This window comes from Harpegnathos saltator, unplaced genomic scaffold (assembly GCF_003227715.2).
Source record: "Harpegnathos saltator strain DR-91 unplaced genomic scaffold, Hsal_v8.6 scaffold467, whole genome shotgun sequence".
In the NCBI taxonomy this organism is placed as follows: Eukaryota; Metazoa; Arthropoda; class Insecta; order Hymenoptera; family Formicidae; genus Harpegnathos; species Harpegnathos saltator.
Genome location: NW_020230280.1, coordinates 1,106,406 through 1,128,154, shown reverse-complemented (window position 1 = coordinate 1,128,154; position 21,749 = coordinate 1,106,406). Strand labels below are relative to the sequence as shown.

General features: G+C 35.8%; 3 protein-coding genes across 3 annotated transcripts; all 3 read left to right on the top strand.

Annotated features, from left to right (window-relative positions):
* The first annotated feature begins 736 nt into the window (after positions 1–736).
* On the top strand, positions 737–2,419 carry LOC105185032 (leucine-rich repeat transmembrane protein FLRT1). Its single transcript, XM_025302034.1, has one exon. The coding sequence runs from the start codon at positions 737–739 to the stop codon at positions 2,417–2,419; it is 1,683 nt and encodes a 560-aa protein (XP_025157819.1).
* A 1,909-nt stretch (positions 2,420–4,328) lies between these two features.
* Positions 4,329–5,821, top strand: LOC105184997 (troponin C). Its single transcript, XM_011144176.2, has 5 exons — positions 4,329–4,505; positions 4,762–4,795; positions 4,958–5,101; positions 5,402–5,656; positions 5,742–5,821. Exons 1-5 carry the CDS (start codon positions 4,503–4,505, stop codon positions 5,765–5,767), a joined length of 462 nt encoding a protein of 153 aa, XP_011142478.1. The 5' UTR covers positions 4,329–4,502; the 3' UTR covers positions 5,768–5,821.
* Positions 5,822–7,702: 1,881 nt separating this feature from the next.
* Positions 7,703–12,059, top strand: LOC105184998 (troponin C). The gene is made up of 5 exons (XM_011144177.3): positions 7,703–7,844; positions 8,146–8,173; positions 8,329–8,472; positions 8,611–8,862; positions 9,574–12,059. Exons 1-5 carry the CDS (start codon positions 7,842–7,844, stop codon positions 9,606–9,608), a joined length of 462 nt encoding a protein of 153 aa, XP_011142479.1. The 5' UTR covers positions 7,703–7,841; the 3' UTR covers positions 9,609–12,059.
* The last annotated feature ends 9,690 nt before the right edge of the window (positions 12,060–21,749 follow it).

Below are 21,749 nucleotides of genomic sequence, written 5' to 3'. Positions count from 1 at the left end.
AAGTGGATATAATTGAACGCAGTCCCTGTGCATGTCGGGTGCTTATAGCGGTCTTATTGCTATTCGCTGCAAGCAGCTACTTCGCTGCTAAAAACAACGAGGAAGAAACGACAGAGGGATCGATTGGCAATACCACGAGTATTTTGAGCAACACTCGACAAGGAGAAGAAGAAACGTTATTAACGAATCTACCGACATATAACAATGGTGAGGAGTACTGTCGCATTGAGGGAACATGCGATAGCGTAAGCTGTTCTTCTATACCAGGATACGATCCAGGAAAAGTGATTAGTGCTTTTGTCGAAAATCATTTCAAGGTACCATTATAATTATAATTTCATACTGTGTGCAAAAAAGTATCGACAGTGCAATATAATATAATCCTTTCACTACTGTGGCAACATATGTTCCCGAAAAATATAGAATTTATTGTTAATTTTATATTAATTAAGATTAAAAGATATTCAAAAAATTATTCGGTAAGTTATAATTTCCATAAATAAATAAATATACAAATACGTAACTTTTTAAGAAAAATTATTACTGAAAGCTGACTTTTACTGCCCACTTAAAAAATATTCAGAAGTGAAAGGGTTAAGTAGGAACATATAAAATCAAACTTTTAATTTTAGCATTAATTGTTTGGTAGACTAGTTGCGGCTTGAGAATCATCAAAAACTTGAAACTCAAAAATTCGAGATTTTCTGATAACAAGCTTCAGGATAAGTGGTTAAATATGGACGTAGAGGTCGCGAGATTGGAACTTATTAATTGCTTTCTGACCATGTTAAGCGATGAAGCATTTTCCTCACCGATATTTGAACGAATGATAAAACTTCAACTACACGATAATAACATATCTACTTTAAGGAGGGCTACATTCCGTCCACTTAAAAGACTGGAATATCTCTCCATCAACAACAACGAGATAAAAGAGGCTGAGCAATTTTTACTCCAAGACACCGCGGTAAATTTGGAAAATCTCGAATTCGAACAAGCTATCAGCGATGCGGAAGTTCTCCGGAATATCACGGGAGGGAGCACTAGATATTATAATGTAAAAGAATTAGCATTACGATACAATCATATCACAATTATTGACTCGCGACTCTTCGCTGGCATTATCAGGCTAGAAAATCTTTATTTACAATATTCGAATATAGAGACTGTCGATGCGAATACATTCGAATGGATGGACTCTATAAGACAGATATTTATAAATGACAACAACATTTCTACCCTGCCCAAAGGCTTGTTCGACTCAGTAATTTCGCATAAAAATAGTTTAATCCTGTCAATTCACAATAACCCGTGGAACTGTGATTGCAATCTCAAGTGGATGCAAGACATGATAATACGTCATCCAGGGGTAGTGCAAAATATCCCGATCTGCAGTTCGCCCGAAGCAAACCGCGGAAAAACCTTCACGGATGCGGATTTTTGCAATCAACGGACGACAAAAGAGACGAGTGTCGACGACACGACGCATAGCAGCGTAACATCAACGACAACACCTGGACCCACTATGAGTGTCAACTGCGAAACTATTTTCAATCATCTGTATTCTGCAAATTATTCGCCTCGGATGTTTTCGTCCAACAATATCGAAATATCATTACGACTCCACAATTTCTCCGTGACGGAGCTCGTGAACGGGTCCACTTTGCTTAACGTCTCGGATTCAAACGATATATTTTTTATATGGTTCGACAACAAGGTGCGATTGAACACCTCCAGCTTAAACAACTCGGTACAGTGCGCACGAGTCAATGGTCACTACATCCTGCCGATTGAGCCGCGAAAGAGCTACACGATATGTTCGTTGGACAACTTGAGTTTCTCGCCGCTCAACTGTTTGGGTATGAGCATATCAATTAGGTCTGAGGACGGCTTATCCGCTGATGATAATATTGACATGGACGTGATTATTAGTGTATTTGTGATATCGCTGTTAACAGTGTGTTTTCTGAGTGCAATACTAATGTTCATTATAGTGCGACGATACCCAGTGATGCTGCGAGGAAGCAAACGAATCGTGATAGTAAAGCGCGGAACTCCGAACGTTATGGTACTTCCGAGGGGGCTTTCAAGCGACACTGTCGAATCCGCGAATAGGAACACGATACCCACGATCTCGCAGAACTTGAAAGAGAGCGGATACACCGTACTCCTGCCACCGACACGAGACTTGCCTCGCAAGAATTCAAGGAGTTCGGCGTCGAGTGATGACATGAGTTACATTTCCGGCATCGAGCCGACTTTGTCGCAGCTCAACTCGTGGCGACTTAAAAAATTCAGATATGTAAATCGAGAAACCGAACCGCCCCCGTTACCGCCGCACCCGCATCCTAATACCGCACAACCGTTATCGATAGTAGAGGATAAGGATGAGGATGAATCCGATTCGTGCACGGTGTAACGAGAGGATGTGTGGACCCTTCTTTTTATTTAGTACAGATTCGTCTCAAATTTTGTCTCGGAAAATTTAATTCGACGTAGTTGTAAGAAAATATATCGAAAAACGAATCAAGTTGTAAAAAAATAAAAATTATAAAGTTATGGATCTGCCCATAGATTTACACTTTACTATGCTTAAATATCTTCTTTTGTTATGGTTTAAAATAATTAATAGGTAAGAATAAATATATATAGTGTCACACGGAATAAACAATTCGGTTACTCGAATTAAATATAAGACTAAAAAGCTATAATATAAGGTAAAAAATATAAAATTAAAAAGTTGCAGAAATGTGAATACTTTTCTCCAATATCGCAGATAGTTACTGAGAGAAGTATTCAATACTCTAGATATTTAAATGATGTAGACCTTTATTCAAGACGCTCCTCTAATTGCTTGGAGCTCTGTATATTTCCATTTCAAACGTGCTCCGCATGACGTTAGATAATGGATGTGTCAGAAATCTCGTTTCGCTTTGGACTTGGTTAAATCTGGCTAACAGCCCAAAGTCACATAAGTCAATGTCAGGTTCCGGGAACAAGTACAGTGGATTACGGTAATGGGGGGTATTATGTGCTATTCAAAAGAACGCCGAGAGAAAAAGAGAATATTACTGATATAAAGCGATAATAAAAACACATTCAAGATATTACTTTATATAAATCTCAATATTGTAAGAGCCGCGCAATTCGCACAAAAGCACAAACAAGGTTTCGTTTGGATATAGTTTCGCTTTTATATATAATTATCGGGAAAATTTATAGTGTTCAACACTTGGAAGAAGTTTACTCAAAAAATTCAATCATGATATAATCACAATTCAATCACTAAAATAATGTAATCGCCATTTTGCCTCTGGTAATATCGCATAATTATGATATAACGACATTTGAGAATCACACTCTCTCCATGTAAATAGATTAAACGGAACAAATGGGGACGGAAGAAAACTGAGAGGGAATTTTTTGAAAAGTTTTCGGGGAAGACATAAAGATATAAACAGACACACGATAAAATCGAAGCGATCGACAGGAAATCGCGATTTCAACCATCCTAAACTTAGTAATCTGCAACGAGTCGGTTATTATGGTAATGAAGCGATTCCCTCTACCCAAGATTATTTTTAGCTGTTAGGTCAGTAGTTCGATTTAACGTCGAAGCTTTATCTGATTGGCCAGTGAGGATTAACATACATATATCGAGGTTAAAGATAGTTGCCAGACGATTTTTTTTGCGCAGCGGCCGCTCGGCAATCCACTGCAATCCTCTAAAAGGATGCAATGCCAATACTAAACCGCTATATCTAACCTGCGCTAGATGTGCAGCTATGTATAACTGCTTTCATGTTCGTGAATAGTTTCGCTATAAGCGAACGAAACCGATGCGACGATACACATCATATAAAAATAATAGAAAGTATGTGTTACAGAGTTGTATTACTTTTGTATGCAAGTAAAACAACAAATTAGCTATGTGTATCAACCATTACGGAAATATTAATCCGGTGTCATTTAAAAACCTAAGAATTAAACTACAGAACTATATAGAGATCGACGACTGTACGATCATTCGATATTATAACGCTCCTAATTAAGAAATGCGCGATTACGAGCTTTTCATACAAATGACAACGGTATTTACGTATTCACAACAACCAACAATGTTGCACAATATTAAATTTTCGAAACATTCGTTATTTTAATTAAAAACCCGCGTATTCACACTCAACTGCGTCGGCGTGTTAATTCTTTCGCAAATAAACAGCCGTGAAAGAGCGTCCTAAATAAAAATCTTTTTATAGCAACTTTGATTCGACACATGATTATGTGTGTGTGTGTGTGTGTGTGTGTATGTGGTGGTGGTGATCTATTGACACCGAACGTAGGTGTGTTGCTGTGGTATCGCGCTGCTAATTAGTTCACTAAAGCTCAGTACGGTTTTTTCATCGGTGCACTGAGTTGGTTATACGAAAGGGATCTGTTAATCGTCCGTTGTACTTTGTGATTGACTTGTTTGTATTAGGAAAGCGAGAAAATTTAACAATATGGTAATTATCGCGTAAATGTACGTCGTAGCGAATATTTCGAGATCATGTGAATTAATCGCGAAATAATAAGCACGAAAGTTTCCCACAGTGATTTGTGTGTGTTTTTTAAAATATACTATTGATAATCAGAATATAAATTAAATAAAAAATAAGTATTAATTTTTCATTCAAATGAAGCGTTACGTTCGCGGGATGTTGAGAAATAAGAGATGTATTAATGATGTATCAATGATTAATGGTGTTTGTTCGATTGCAGGAGGAAATTCAGCTTAGCAGAGATCAGATATCCCGTAAATAAATTTTTTGTGTTAAATTAATATAAATTTTCATGTCCTCGTCCTTCGAATAAATATCGAATAATATACGACTTTTCTTTTAAATCAATTATTAGTTTATTGAGTCGTATTTAGGAACGCAGTACGTAGAACTTAAGAATTAATTTTCATAAATAGATTTGCAAATGGCATTCGATGCTTTCGATCACGACAAGAAGGGATGTATCAGTACAGATATGGTCGGTACAATTTTGGGTATGCTTGGTCATGAAGTTTCACCGACCGAACTTGCAGACATTATTTCAGAGATCGACACATGGGGTAAATATAAGATATTATTAATGCACACATATACAAGGAAACGAACCGAGAAGAAAACTACGATTACATTCGTCAGCTACATTCCGATCTTTATTATTTAGTTATTGTACTGAAAACAATGTCTGATAATATATTTGTTGCGGAAATGAAATTAAAATCCTCGAGTTCATGTTTTACTCAAAGTATGATCTGAAAATGTAGCATAGTTCTTTATTGCAAACAGATTTTACCAATTTTGCCAAAGAAATCCGAAGATACGTAGCCGGAAGAGTTTCATCGAAAATTTACAATCGCTTTTAGGTACCGGCGAATTAAAGTTCGAGGAGTTCTGTAAGTTAGCGTCGCGTTTTCTCGAGGAAGACACCGATACCGAGGCGGTGCAACAAGAGCTACGAGAGGCATTCCGATTGTACGATAAGGAAGGTAATGGCTACATTACTACCGATGTGTTCAGAGACATTCTTCACGAGTTGGACGACGCGCTATCTCCAGAGGAGCTTGATATGATTATAGAGGAAGTGGATACTGACGGATCTGGCACGCTCGATTTCGAAGGTGAGAGATCGTGTGTAGCGCACAGGTGCTAATCCACTTCGTCTTAGTTTATGCATACCTGACGAACGCGGCGTTTACATTTCAGAATTCATGGAGGTCATGACAGGATAAATTACGACTTTGGCACGAGGTGGATGTCTCGTCTATCGCCCACGTTGTGTCGAACACAACGAGTGTGCCTATGCAAACAAACCGAAATCTCTTGCTCGAGGTTATATGCGACGCTGACGGAGTCATATACAATTCGTTTGTACAAAAAGAGAAAAGAAATAGTTGTAAAATGTAAATTTTATGGCGAAATGCGGAAATAGGGATCGAAAGTTTTCGGTTGGTAATTTAAATGTAAATTTAAATTTAATTTAAAAAGTGGATTCGAGAATTTTTTAGCAAGACAATATATATACGGAGTGTATTCGCGAGTATTTTTGTTGAATATAATATATATAAATTAAAAAAGAGGAACTTTGGAATCTTTGAGATAATGTTTGCAATATAATAGCGACAGTTATTGGTATATCGCGGAATTTATAGATCCATTAGCTTGCCAAGATTGCACAGTGTCCTTTGTGTCAGAATTTTGGCATCATATTGTCAAGTGCAAAATGTAATTCATCAAACGTCGAAATATTTTATAATATACTTTGCCTATGTGACGTATAACTACATACGCGATGTACAAACCTAAGAAACTACAAAACGAAATGTGATAAAATTTAATAGAACGATTATATAAAAAAATATATAAAATAATAAAAACTCAAAATAATCAAATATAAAATCATCATATAAAGAAGTGAATTCAGATGAGTAGTGATAATATTCAGTAAAAAATGAACCCTTGTGTTATTTCCTATTTGATTTGAATCGTAATTGTTCCTGTGAACAATAAACTTCAATAAAAAATAATATTAAAACTGAAGTCTATCGGAAATATTTGTACATTAATAAAATATTTTATGATCCATAAAACTTCCTTGGTGTGCCGAATTGTTTGTAAAAATCAGGAATATTTTCATGTGAAAGCATAATCATCCTTTTTACGAACTTTGTCTTTATATTTATAAAAATATAAAATCGCGGTGCTTGTACAACCCTTTGTAATTCCTTACTGTATCGCAGAGAGAGCCTATAATTAATTATAGTCTATAGCTGTCATCGGTGCAAGTCAGACCTGAAAATACAACGCGCGCGTGTTGGCAATGGCAGTACACGTGCTTCGCACGCACCAGACGCAACGTTATACGCCCGATTCTGTAATAGCAGCCATAATCTATTGTGAACTTTCGTCGGAATGAAGCAGCACGTGCCTCGAGGGAACTCGAGGGGACAATGCGCGTGTCAGCAAACGGTAGTATTCCGGAATGGACGATAAAATCGCCTAAATATAATAACAGCCACCGGGCTTTATGAGCTTATAATTAGGAGTCTAAGAATAAAGACGCGCACGGTTGCTGCATAGAACCGTCTTCGGTTAGTCTTAGCCATGCCGTCTCCGGCCATGAGCCAACTTTGTCCGTCTATTGTTGCATCCACGCAACTCGCGCCACTTATCGTGTCGCTCATAAATTTCAAGACGTTCCGAAAGATTGCAAAATTTCACAATAAACCGCCTGTGAGGTCTCGATTATTACGACGGCGCGGGCACATCAGACGTAATAATATAAGGCGTTTCATCAACGGCCTCTTGCCGAAAGACGCGAGACTATGTCATCGTATAATTGACGTTTTTCGAAATTAAAGATGAAATAAGCTTTAAGCGAATCGATGCAGCTGCATCATCAGAATGTTAAACGACTCGTATCACGGTTAATTATCGCGACTAAGATTGATTGTGCGTAACGCGCTCTCATTAAATTCCGCAAATGCGGGAACGCCGAGAGTTTTCGGACGCTTATCGACAAATCGAACGCGCGACTATTAAAGGCATGGGTGATTTTCGAAATTAGGTACGCTAGATTCGTACGTACAATTGAAGCGCGTTCATGGAACCGGGGTGGGGCGAGCGTCCTCGATGAATTTGAAAACCACTAGACTCGGGATGTAGGTATTACCTGGTCAATCACGTGCCAGGAGATCATCGTTATGACCACTTAAAACAGAAGTCCACGGCCAGAATCTGGTGCATACCCGGATAAACCGTCGACGCTAACGTACCGTGGGAAGCGCGTACAGTTAACATCGCAACATGGCAAGTCTTATAACTTTTTACAAACGCAAGAATAAAATTTTCCAAATGATGACATTCTTGTATGCAAGTTACAGTAAAAAGACGCACGATTCAAGTTCATTTAATCAAATAATGTGATCAAAATAAAAAATATTAGTAATTTTTTATGTTTCTTATGTTACTGTATATATTTCTTGTACAGAAATTTATCTCAATTTCCTTCATTATTTGAAAATGTAATCTTTATAGCAAAAGTGAGTCGATATTGATATTTTAGATAATTATCGTCAAGTAATCATTCGTATTTCTCTCACGATTGCAGGATGACCTAACCAAGGACCAAATAGCCCGTAAGTATATTTTTGAAAGGTACACGATATATTTTTATTAGTATTATCTTAAAAAAAAGAGATACGATATATCTTTAAAATCCTTAAAAGATAATTTGAAAAAGTATATCAAGGTAAAAATATCCGAAATATCAAACTACCGTTCCTCTGAATAGTTCTAAAGAAAGCTTTCGATGCTTTCGATCACGAGAAAAAGGGCTGCATCGGTACTGATATGGTGGGCACGATATTGACCATGTTGGGTTACGAACTCAGTGAAAATACGTTGCACGAAATCATCAAGGAAGTAGATGAAGATGGTGAGTGAAAAGCTACCGACCTCGCGACGACGTTCTCTCAACACTTTAAGCGAGAGACTTATCGAATGTTTGTTCAACTATGCTTTATTTGCTATTGCATACTTGACATTTTTACGCGCATATCTTTACCGTCGACAGGCTCTGGAGAACTCGAGTTCGAAGAGTTTTGCACCTTGGCCGCTAGATTCTTAGTGGAAGAGGACACGGAAGCAATGCAGCAGGAATTACGCGAGGCATTCCGATTGTATGACAAAGAGGGCAACGGCTATATAACCACCGACGTGTTTCGCGACATTCTTCACGAACTCGATGACAAACTTTCGCCGGAGGAGCTTGACCTAATGATCGAGGAAATCGACGCCGATGGTTCAGGGACCCTCGACTTTGACGGTACTTCTTTTCATTAAGTCTCCTACATTTTCAACACCGCACTATCTATCCAATCCTGGCATGCGAAAATCTGCATGCCAGTCACACGTAATAACCGATAAACTAATACACTAATATTTAAACTAACGCTTGAAAATTTGTCTTTCAAACCTGATCTTTTGAAAATTAAGTACAATAATTTATCATAGATTAATCATATGTAGAACGTATGTCTTGTCCTGTCTTACTATAATAGAGAGTGCAGTGAAAGTATTTTGTATCCACCAACAGTGTTGATCTAAAATCATGTTTACACTACATAACAACTTGTGTCCAAGAAACATTTCAAATTTGACGGCCACTAATTGCAAGGGACACAGCACGTGCGGGAAATCTGCGTGACACTCAAGATAATATATTCGAGAAATCTCGCCGAGAATTTACCTAACAAGTGCAATTTGCAACGTCAGATAACACACACGATACTTCTCGGAGAAACCAAGTAGTTCATTTAAAATCCGTTCGAGTTACGAAGCCTCGAGCCAAGGAAATTTGTTTCACGCACGTCAATGTCGGCGTTGTGCTCTCAACGTAGCCTAGCACTAATAGCAAAGTCGATCGAACATTCAATAAGTCTCTCGCCTAAGGTGGTTCGCCAAGTTCGCAGCCGCGCGCGAAACATGAGGCGCCGCCTGATTATACCAACGCTCACCGCGTTTTGCGCGCTTTCAGAGTTTATGGAAGTCATGACGGGCGGCGACGACTAAGACGAGCTAGGCTGGTAATGAAGATGGGCACTCCAAGGCCGGGATTTGCCTTGCAATTGGCAAGACCCGCGCGAGTGTGCGTTTCTTCCTCATCACCCCAACGCACGCTTCTGCAAACTACTAAACTACGGCCGAGCGGAAAATTGGACGTTTACGATCATCCGTGGTATCGTTGGTGGATGGCCAGAGGCTTTCATCATCTAAGACGAAGACCGCCGAAGGCTTCCAGACTCTTTCGATCAGCGCGAGAAGCAGTGAAAATGGAATCGCCTTCGGAACACCTTGATAAATCGGAACAGCGCCCGGCGCGAATAAAGTGGCGGCGATGCAAATTTCATCGTCGTGGCGAAACGAGCACGCGGGCAAAGCTCCGGCGCAATTATCCCTAATCGCTGATTACGTTCGCGTGGAAAGTTATAATTTTCTCATCGCACAGGTATCACCGGGATTTCGTTTCGTAAGTTTACGCGTGAAAGTATCGAGGGGCTCGGTAATTACATAAATCGTACGCGATGAATTATTAAGTATCTCGTGTGTGCAGATACCGCGTGCTCTTTTACGCACGTGAACGCCGCGCGCCTGGGCGATATCGCCCCGTGCGCAAAGTAGCGCACTACGTCCAAGTGCGCAAGGCGCTTTCTTCGTGCGGTCGATCGCGTCGCTATGACAGATCCTGTGTTTTCCTACTAAAAAAGAGAGATTAAAATCGACAAACTGCGGTGTATTGCCAGCGCGAGACTACCGTTCGGTGATTCCAACACTCCCTGGATTGCTTCTACTACGTTAACAAATTTCCACTTGAAAATTAATCATTATAAGCAATTCTTTGTGCCTTGACTTTACATGTTATTTGAAATATATACAAGTGTCATTTTTATAAAAGAAAAGAAGACATTTTTATCCATGATCCTCTGAAGTGTAACGAGACGCGTGCAACGGGAAAGGGAAAGGGAATAATATAGTGATAAGTGGAAATAGATTCACGCGGCTGAAGCAAATTAGAAAAACCACAGGTATTCAGAACGTTTACCAGCTGTCCGACCAGTGGCATTTCCGTCCTGAGATTGAACCACGTAATACTAACTACAGTAATAAACGTCGCGGCGCGTGCAACCACGCTGTGCGAATTCTTGCCAAATCGGGTATCTGAAATGTCTCAGTCGCGAAATTATACCGCGATTCTCACGTCGCGCACTAATCTGTTTCGCACGAAAACAGTCGGCCCGATAATCCCGCTTATTATACACAGAAATTTCTTTCTAGCGCAGAGAACAATTATTTCGGAGTCGGAGTCAATGAAACCTGAAGTGTCGCAACTTCGTGTCCCGATGACCCCCAATGCGCTTCGAGAAGAGACGGAAAAGAGATTATACGAACACGGAGATTATTTAGTTCCAACGCGTAATCAACTTGACGCCATGAAAATGTAGTTTACGGAAGAAATAGGAGGAACGCCTTAACTGCATATGCTTACATATCGAGAAAGTACGCGATCTCATTACTAACTGCATTAAGTTAAAATATTAATAAGTTGATCAATCTGTGTTCACTATCGATCTAAATATTTTTTAATGTTCCCATATCCCATTTAATATGTACGTGAAAGATCTGTGGTTTTAATAATACAAAAATTTTGAAAACAATTTAATATAACGTTTATCATTAGTAGTTCAATATGCTAAGATCTTTTTAATACCAAAAAGATCTGTGTAGATTTCAATATAAAAACGCAAATTGCGACATTTATTACATCATATGTGCAAGTTGCATTCTATCTTCAAAATTTCAAAATAAAACAACCTAGAAAAAAGATATTTCTCCTACAAACTGCATTTTCACGCACGCTTCTAGGCTCATCACCACAGAGACAAAGTTAAATTGAACAACGTAATAGCCTCGCGTACTGATTAAAATCTGTACGTGAAATATCGTGCAGCTGTAGCAAGCGTTGACTTTTGTTGACAAAATAACAAAAATCGAAAATCTGCGAGTTTATGTTCCGAGGTGAACCGTGATTTCTACTTCCGCACCGATTATCTGAGATATTTTGGTAAACTACATATCACTACGTAATACACACGTTCGTGATAATTTCGTAATAATTTATACGAAAGAAAAGTTCTCCTTTCACTACTTCGGCTCGATCAACCGATGTCTACAAAATTTCCTTCGCATTTAAGATCATGTATTACTTGGGCGATTAAATAACAATAATGACTCGAGATCTCGTTATTGAAAGTCAGAAGCCGATAGACAGAAAATGGCATATTATTTGCTTCGGTAGTGTGCAGTAGCGCGCCGCTATTACGAAATATGCCTGTTCCTTTTTTATTTTTATTGACAATAAACACGCTGAACTTTTAGTGAGTGAATTACGTCACTCCAAAACGGTCAGCGTATAATAACCGTGCGTATAACAATCCTGCGGTGGCGAATATCGCGCTCAACGCGTAAATCAAACGTTAATCCCGTTAATCGAATGTAAATCGCGAAATCGGTGTTGACCAGAATTTGCAGCTACTATAAATCTTGTACAAACCGACATATATGAGCCGAACTGAGCACTCATTACGTACTTATTTTATTCTACATAATGTCATATTCACAATTTGTCTTCGTCTTTTTCCATTATTAGAATGTTTGAAATAATACTAATAATAATAACAATAAGAGAGAGAGAGAGAGAGAGAGAGAGAGTACAGAGATATACATGTATGAATATAATTGATATGTATAATGTGTATATATAAAAAATATGTATATATAATGTACGTATATAAACACAAAGGTAAAATAAATAACCTATATTTATTTGAGAAAAGCACGATCGATACGCCTGTATAAATAACCCAGTACGTGTATCGGCGAAAAGTAAACGATTTCAATACGGGTTAGCAAGGGAAAAGCGGTATAGCGTAAGAAAGCGTGCAAATGTCGTGCATTTATCAAAATTTGAGCCGCACTGTCGTTGTTTTCTTGTGAAAGTGAGATAAATTATTATAAATGTTCGCATTTTCGATACATTGACAAGAATCGAGCGTATGAGCCGGCCGAAAGATAAATTAAATACTCTGATTTATACTGTTATCTAAGAAACCACGTGGCTTTTCTGCACAGCTTGAATTATGCGAGAAAGTTTGGGCGGGAGATCATAATCTTTTCCAGAACGAGTTAGTATTTTTCGCAAAATAACGCGCGATATTCCATTAAAAATATATAACTCGTGCGTGCTGCGCCGTTAGCAACATTGGACCTGTTTTAAAGTTCCTGTCCAACAGCTCTTACGACTAGTTCTCTTACACGACAGTAAACACGATTAAGCAAATGCTCAACTTATGATTCACTCGGTCATCGTTACATATAAATTTCCGGATATAATTTGTAAATTGTACAGAAAAACATTTTCTTCGTTTATTCTAATATTTCAAATCAGGGACATAATCATCCGAGAGAGATTTTTGACTTTGTATAATAAATTATATTATTTTAAAAATAAGAACAGATATGGATTGTTGTAATAATGTACGATACGACATTCCGATGGAAGAATAATTAGTTAATCGAAATAATTGAATATTATATCGCGTTGTCGTATTTATCAAAGACATATTGTCACGTGTGGTAATAATGAATTACGTATCGTATTTGTTATCCGCGTATGTGATATATGTTTCAAATTAAAGCGAGACACGTTCGAAAGTGAGTTACGGCATACCTTTCATCGCGTAATCTCACTTACAAGCTTCTTCAATAAAATACTGATATAGCCTGTATTGATGATAAATTTCGTTTTAAATATGTCATGCGTACGCAACATCACGATATGAAAAAAAATAATATATGACTGCATACGATCGTATGTCTATATTATATAGACTTATATTAAACTTAGAATTATATATTTGTTTTATAAACTCAAATTATTAATGATAATCCGAGTCAGTAAATTTGGAGTAAAAACACATAATTCGAAATACGGAACAAATAAAAGTTATATATATATATATATATATATATATAATCGAATCCATAAATATAGAATATGTATGAAAACATTTCTGCAGGAATTAATGGTTTAATATAATAAGTCAATAAAGATTAATATCCGATATAATTAAAATTAAATTATTGTGTTATAAATACAAAAAGAAAGAGAATTTAATGATAACACAAATATAAAATTCATGACGTATTTAAAACGAGAGTATATTCCCTACAGAATATTAAAATTCCAGCATCTTGATGAAAAATTCAAAACCTTTTTTAATATTATAATTTTCCCTTTTTAAACGTTCTTAATCGATTTTCCTTCTATTAAATCTCAGTTTATCGAGCCACAAAGTGGAAAGCAAAATCGAGACGTAACATGCGATATGAAGAACGTATATATGTACTTCTTCATCGCGTCAAATATGCCGAGTTCGTTGTCATTATGGTTATTCGCAATGGTCCCAAGAGACGATCTATAGAATATATCTCTCAGAAATGTGCGCACTGCGATTAAACGCTCGTTTAATTACAGCGTACGCTGTTTGACGGGACTTTCTCCGCCAATTAGGTATCCAAGTTGAGTTAGCTGTTGTGAATTCGATAACCGAGTTGCTCCAAAGCATTAATTGACATTTCGCGGACATTTTATTATGCGTCATTTATAAAGATAGAAAAAGAAAATGTCAAACATTTATAAATCTTCGAAATCAAATTAAAGGAATAATATATATAAATATAATACAATGTGGTAATAAATTATATAATTCAATCAATGAGGAAATGCACGATTGCGTTTATTGAAATTGTAACACCAAGAAGCTCTCAATTGCCCAACTAAGTTAATTTAGTAATTCTATCTTGAATTTACTTTTAACTGTAATTTTAATCATTATCGATATTTCTAACTCAACTGAGGATATGATGAAAGAGTTAAACAAGAATTAATAACTAATTAATTCCAATTATTATTGTGAGAATATTCCTCGCGAAATTTAACACAGAGCATAATATTGCATCTTAATATTAGAAAAATATCAGAGATACGTTCAACTATTTTCGATTCATGTTGTGTTTAATCACAGATTTAATTTTTAATAAAATTATATATAGATATAAATTATACGTACTATTATGTCCTCTATTAGGTAATTTTAGAAAACAGGCTTGTTAGCGAGTTTTGTCATAATAGTTTACTCGTCCTCAGTATGATACATCAATTTCTTTTTACGTGTTACAATTTCAACGAACGGAAAAATTATATATTACAAAAAACTTAAAAAATTTGTATAATTTATATAATTCGTGTAACGTACAACTGTTCTTAACAATTATACGTTACACAAATGTCAGTGCGATTTATGACTACGCATGCACTACTCTAAAACTACTGAAACGTGAATGATTGTCAACGCTCACTCTCTCGGTGATGTTCCTCAATGTCCAGTAGTCAGGTCTAACAAACTGCGTTGCTCTGCATCCAGAACCTAGTCTCTTGTTCCTTTGCAACAATGTCGTCCTCATGTCAATTGCATATCACTCGCAACGAAATATTCACTCACAACGTGACGTTCGTACTTTATGACATGATATCCGTACTTTATTCGCGACACGATATTCGTACTAGACTCGTGTTCGTACGTTGCTAGCGATACGATATTCATATTTCAATGGCGATCAATGAATATGACGAATATACGGTTATGGTTATTTTTCAAAACTGTTTTATCAGTAATATATACTTCAAAAAATATCCTAAATCTAATTGATGTGATTTTTTTATGTAACGTTTTATTTGTGTTGTACCTGACATAAAAAGATTATTTTTGAGATAAAAGAAAAATATCAATACATATACATTGTAAAGTTATATAGTTGCTGTTACGATATTTTTTCAATATCATCAATTTATTTGACGGTAACGAAAAATATACGAATCTTTTAACAAATATTTAAAACCAATTTGAAGTTTGTAAATTTTTTAACGCGTATCTATTAATAACACTGTAGAAATATATTCGAGTTTAGTGTATACAAAATTGTGAATTCATTCTTTATTATTCTATGTCAATTATGGCTTATTTCATTCGCGACGTGAAGATGTATATAAAAAAATTTCAAATTAAGAATTAAATAAAAACATTATTAACAGAAAAGTGAAACAATTAATAAATATTATCGCAAAAATTTTCTTTCTTTTGTAATCACGACGCATATTAAGAACGATAAATGAAATTATCACATGACCTATTATATTGAGAAATGCCCGTATATAAATATAATTTTTTTTTTAAGAAATGCCCGTAAATTAAAAACTAAATTTGTGCTTATCTGCAAAACGCGCGCGTAAATGCGTTGTAAATGCATATGTAAAGATCAAGTATCGAGATGATTGAATTTATCAAGGTAAAATTACCACAAATTCTATATATGGAAATGAAATTCTAATACGTGACTATTTTGCAACATATTTTGAGAAATTCAAGAGTCGAATTATATTTGACAGTATTCAAACGATTACATCTGAGATCGATTACATTGTATATTCTGGGAATTAAACCGTCAAATGAAACAGCGGTACAAGTCATTAATAATAATAAGTCACATGTATTAAAGAGAAGAATGTTTCACTAATATCTCAACAAACGTTGACATTAATTTATAATCAATTAATTTATAATCAAGAATTAAATTTAGTACTATAATCAAACATTAATAATATGTATATACTATACGGATGTTTTGCTTCTCAAAAAAGGAGAAACATGATTGTACCATTATATTTCGTTCAACGGTTTGTATTTATATGCAATATTTAATATGCAAAAAATTTCTACAGTAAATTCTAGAGTAAATCGCACTGATTTTTAAAGATTTCGTAAATGACCCTTCACCTTAAATATTTTAAACTATTTTTTATATTGCTCACCAAACTATTTTGAAGTCAGAATCGTTCACAATCTGTAACAAAAAAAACATAGTTTTGCGAGTTAGATTTAAAATTCAATAAATAACTGCATAAAAATACAAGTAAGTTTATTTTTCACGATCATAATTTACGTTATTTTGACATAGAGTTAAACATAGAGAATGTATGATCTTACCTTGAAGCTGATCCTGAATGGCTTGACCCTCCGGTACTGCATTTACGAACAGTCCAACTATATCCTGTATGTTGTGGTCGGTTGTAAGCTCTGGTTCAGATCTGAAACACAAAATAAAGGTCTCCCATAATTATGATAATACAGTTATGTATTGCTCGGTTTGGTAATTCATAAAAGTGATTTCCGATCAATTTGATCTTGGTATATGTTATCAAGGTTTTGTGCCTGAGTAACATTCGAAACGTTATATGCGTTACTTTTAATAAAATCGTTAGTTTTTAATAAAAGAAGTTTGTAGAACATGACAATTTATTACTTTATTACTTTTGTTAAAACTTTCATGAATAACTTTCTAATAAAAAATAGGTGACGTATAAAATCTTTAGAATATTACTTAGAAACGCAAGTCCTCAATAACATATGTCGATCATAATATATGTCAAGCTTATCAAAAGCGGCTTCGTTAATGTTGAATATTTACCCTTGATATGAACTGAGTATGGATCAAGAATATTAGGAGAGGAAACTCAAGATGTTATATCTCTTATTTGAAATATAATTCATGTATAAAATATCTGTAGTAATTACTTTTTAAATTTTTATATTTCCCCTGATCCACAGATGATTACAGTATTATGATAATTATGTAGCGCGAATATCGTAGATTTTTAAATACGCTGTTTATCAAAATTGGGAATAATACGCGAGATCGTCCGAAGTGTTTGCTTCTAAATCAAAGACTGTTATGATTCCGAACACGCAGATACCCAGGCATATATTTATATGTATTGAAGGTCGCGCAACCTTCGGCGAACATAAACACTCTGCGGCGCATTGTGTTGTGCTTGATATATGACGCTATATGACAATTTATAAAAATTATTTAGCTTTCTGATTTTCGTGTTATATTAATAATTTTGAATTATTTATGTTATACGTGTTTTATATCGGTAACGGTTCCGCGTTTTTATACGTTGTACAATTAATAGTCATCGATTTTTAATAATTTGAGTAACAGACAATTGTCGTATGCTATCTCTATATTAACGACATTTTTGTATGTTCTATGTTAACAACCGAGTCTAAGAGGCGTAAATTTTAAGACCTCGATCATTTTTGTTGAGAAGGATGAACAAAACAAAAATTGTGTAGATGGTACGACAAATACGTGTGTATCATCATGTTTAATTAATAACAATCTTGGATAGTTCGAGAAAGTTGCGTGATACAACACGTTCTAATAATATGTTATGAATAATGAAACACGGATATATCATCGCATTGTACCACGCACGAACTCGTCCAGTTCGACATATTTAGATTCGATTGTTAACTTAAAGTCGGTCTATGAAAGAGAAAGTGGGTGAAGGCTAGAACGAACGATTTGCCACAATTACTTGCAGTCTCCTTCGCGTATTACACTTTGCTAACGAAACAAGTCCCGCTGCGAGAAAGTACAAAGTACCTAAAAGACGATCGACCAAGATTGGCCTGACGCACGCACACCGTTGCCAATCACACAAGAAACAAACAATCGTCATGTGTAATTATACTTCGTTTGAATAATTGAGGGTTTTGTAGTCGAATATCGGTAATATCTAACTTAATATACTTTTGTGATTGTTGGATGAAAAAAGGCAAGAGTATGAAATAAAGTAGGAATTCAAAAGTGCTAATCCTTCATTTAGATTTTTTTTTCCAAAACAACTTACAATTTTGAAATCTATTTGTATGCAGCAGTTTGCTTTACAAACTAGAAACTCAACAAATACTTCATATTATTTGCAAAATAATTTAGAATAATTTTTTACTTTAATAAGTTAAAACATAATCATATTATTATTAAAAACTCACTAATATTGTGTATGATGTGTAAAATATCAATTCCGTAGTAACGTAGTAACGATCACAACAAGAATATCGATTTATTTTTGGTTTCTAATCTTCCAATTATAATACATTATCGACCGCGACTGTTTAAACAAAGGAACGATCCATCTTGTTTGACACAGTTAAAAGTTAACTTCGTGAACGAAAATGTCTAATTAATATGCAATTTTGCGATAGAACTCGATATGCATAGTTTAACTCGAGCATGCATAGCCTCTCGAAATTACCTGCAATCGTGTTATTGTTGATTACAGTATATTACATAATATCGCTAATAGGTATCTACTATAAACTTGACTGCATTCTGTTAATGATATGGCCTTGCCCGCATTTCTTTCTAAACTGAAATTTACTTGTGAAATTGTTCCCGGTTCGATTATCATATCGAACAAATAAATTAGATTCACTACGAAGATAAATTAATGAAGTTTTATTTATCCTCTTCCTCGCGCTCCCTCACTATCGCAACAATATTTCAACTTAATCAGTGCTTTCTCACCGATATCTGATATATCGAAATTGGATATTCTAAATTATCGAGTATTATTATTATTATTATTATATAAAGCCAATGCGCGAATGCGCTTCTGATGCAGACGGTAGCGAATCGATACGATGATTTATCGTAATGCAAATCGTCAGCAGTCGCGGCCGCGGCATTCATCGAGATCGCTGAACTGGTAATCTCAGAGTCGTGATATGGAAGTCATTCAAATGATTTCAATAGCAGTTACGCGAAGCATGAGATACAATCAGTTACATCATCTTATGCTCAAGACACTCGAGCGTTCGTTCTGTTATATCTAGACGTAAACGTTCAACCGATCAGAGTGCTGCGAATTTCTCATGTGTTAAAAATCGATGCTGCACGTCGTCGTTCTTATTTATGCTTTCATTTGGTTGTCGTCAAGCAACATACCATGGACCATAGTCCGTGCAAGTATAGCCGTGTGTGCGAGTCCTCTTTCGATAGATATACAAATATAATAGATATAGTAATACAAATTCGCGCGGTTAATTGGCACAGCGAATCTCGGAATCTCTCCGAACACTTTCTAAGGAACTACGTCTGCGCACCTCTTATGGGACAAATTACAAGATCATACGCCCGATCGAAATTACGCCGATCACGTTCCCATAAATGTTTTATGGCGCGGTTTCCGAGCTCGGAACGTCTTGTTACGACTGAGCTCATGACCGCCAGGGGAATCGCCAGGTAACACTGAGACACCTAACTTTTTGTAGCGCGACGGGCCTTTGTAAAATGCTAGGAAACACAGTCGTCATTAATGATAGGTATATGGAAAAAGGTACAGGCAGCTGGAAACCAGTCAAACGTGTTTTTAACGTAAGAATTTATTTCTACATAACGGTTGCAATATCGAATACCGCAGTAAGGAAAACGCTTCCCTTGATATCAGAAATTGTGCAGCGAGAAAATTGAAGCTAAAATTAAGTTAGAATCAGAAGGCGAAATTAAAATCAAAATTAAAGTCTTATGAAAAAAAATATATATATATATATTGAAAGAAAGAAACTTTTGATACGATACGGTCATCTCGTTCAAAATATTAAATTACAAAATATTAAAGAGCGCTATAAGAACGCGAAAGAACGTCAGGTGTTAACGATCATTTTGCATGATAACTAAGATATAAGGAACCATGAAAGAATTTTGTTTTTTTGCATATTGTAATAATGTGACGCAATGATGAACGGAATGTAGATAGCTCGCGGCGATCGAGAATGTGCTAATGCTTTCGAGAATCGTCAGGCCATGAAGTCGTTCATCGACGAGACATGGCCAACACCCGCACGGCAACGATGTAATGTCAGACACCAGCTAGATCTCTTAGAAAGGAAAATGCCCGTCGATTGATTGATATTCAACCACGGCTGTTCGTAAGGCATTATTGCGAGAAACCAAGGTAACTATACTTCGTATATTATACGAGACTGTCGTCTGGTTAAAGTACCGCCTAGAAGTCTAACATTACCGCGATTCGACAGATACGAAAAATGATCGCGCTCCACATGGCTTTAACGACATAGCATAGCTACAGGTATCGAAGGAAATTCTGCTTGGAAGATATGGAAGGTAGGCGTTATATTCTATATTCTACATTAGCGTGCTATTTCAAGTTGTGAGGAAAAAGATTTAACACATCGCAATAAAGTTTAGTAATAAAATATACAAATGGATCTACAACAAATAAAATTTTATCGTGAGACAGACGATTTTTCCTGTAAGAAATACACGTGTAAACGTAATGCTTGCATGATTTATATACCATATTTTTTGTTCTTTTTCGTTAAATAATTCTTCTTCTGGCTTCGATCTTTTATTTTTCATAAGAGAAAATAAAATCACTCACATAGGTTCGTCACGAAATGTAAACGTCTTGTTAATTAGCGCAGCTATTCTTGATAGATGTATAATTTACGACGAAGACACAGAGAGCTCGTGCAATAAAGCGTATCGTATGGATTTATGGAAATAAATCATGAAGAAATAATTCATGATGATTATAGGGCGGTCGGCGATAATTACTTGATGGAAATGAATGATAAAATATGAGACATAAATCGCATAAACACTTCGTTTGCGCATACGTTTGATACAGGAAACATTATTTTTCCCTTACAAACACAAGCACGTACATGTGTACAGATTGTTTCCCTTCCTTCCTATAGGTGTATCACATGCAGTAACGTCTAAACGATACAAAATTACGTTCCACGAATTTACCGTTGCGCGAATTAGCATGCAACGACAGCGTTCTCCGCGTTCGCGAAAATAAAAGTTATCAGTCAGTACAATCGTATTCCACATAAATAAGTGGACTATAAATAATTCTGTGGAGTTGCTCCCGATCGATCAGCAACATTACGGAACCGTCCGCGCTCGCTACTTTAGATCGATAAACCGTATAAATGTACTACAGAAACTTAGGCGCCGAAAAGTATTATTCACTGCAAATCTCTAAACGAATAGTTTTGTCCTACGACATACACATTTTTATTTATCTTTTTCAATATCTGTTTTTCAATATCTATGTTCGCGTTTTTACACAATATTATATTACAGGAATTATAGATTTCCTAAAATCTTTTATATGTATAATACGTATGACTATGTTCAGTTTACTCACTTTTTATT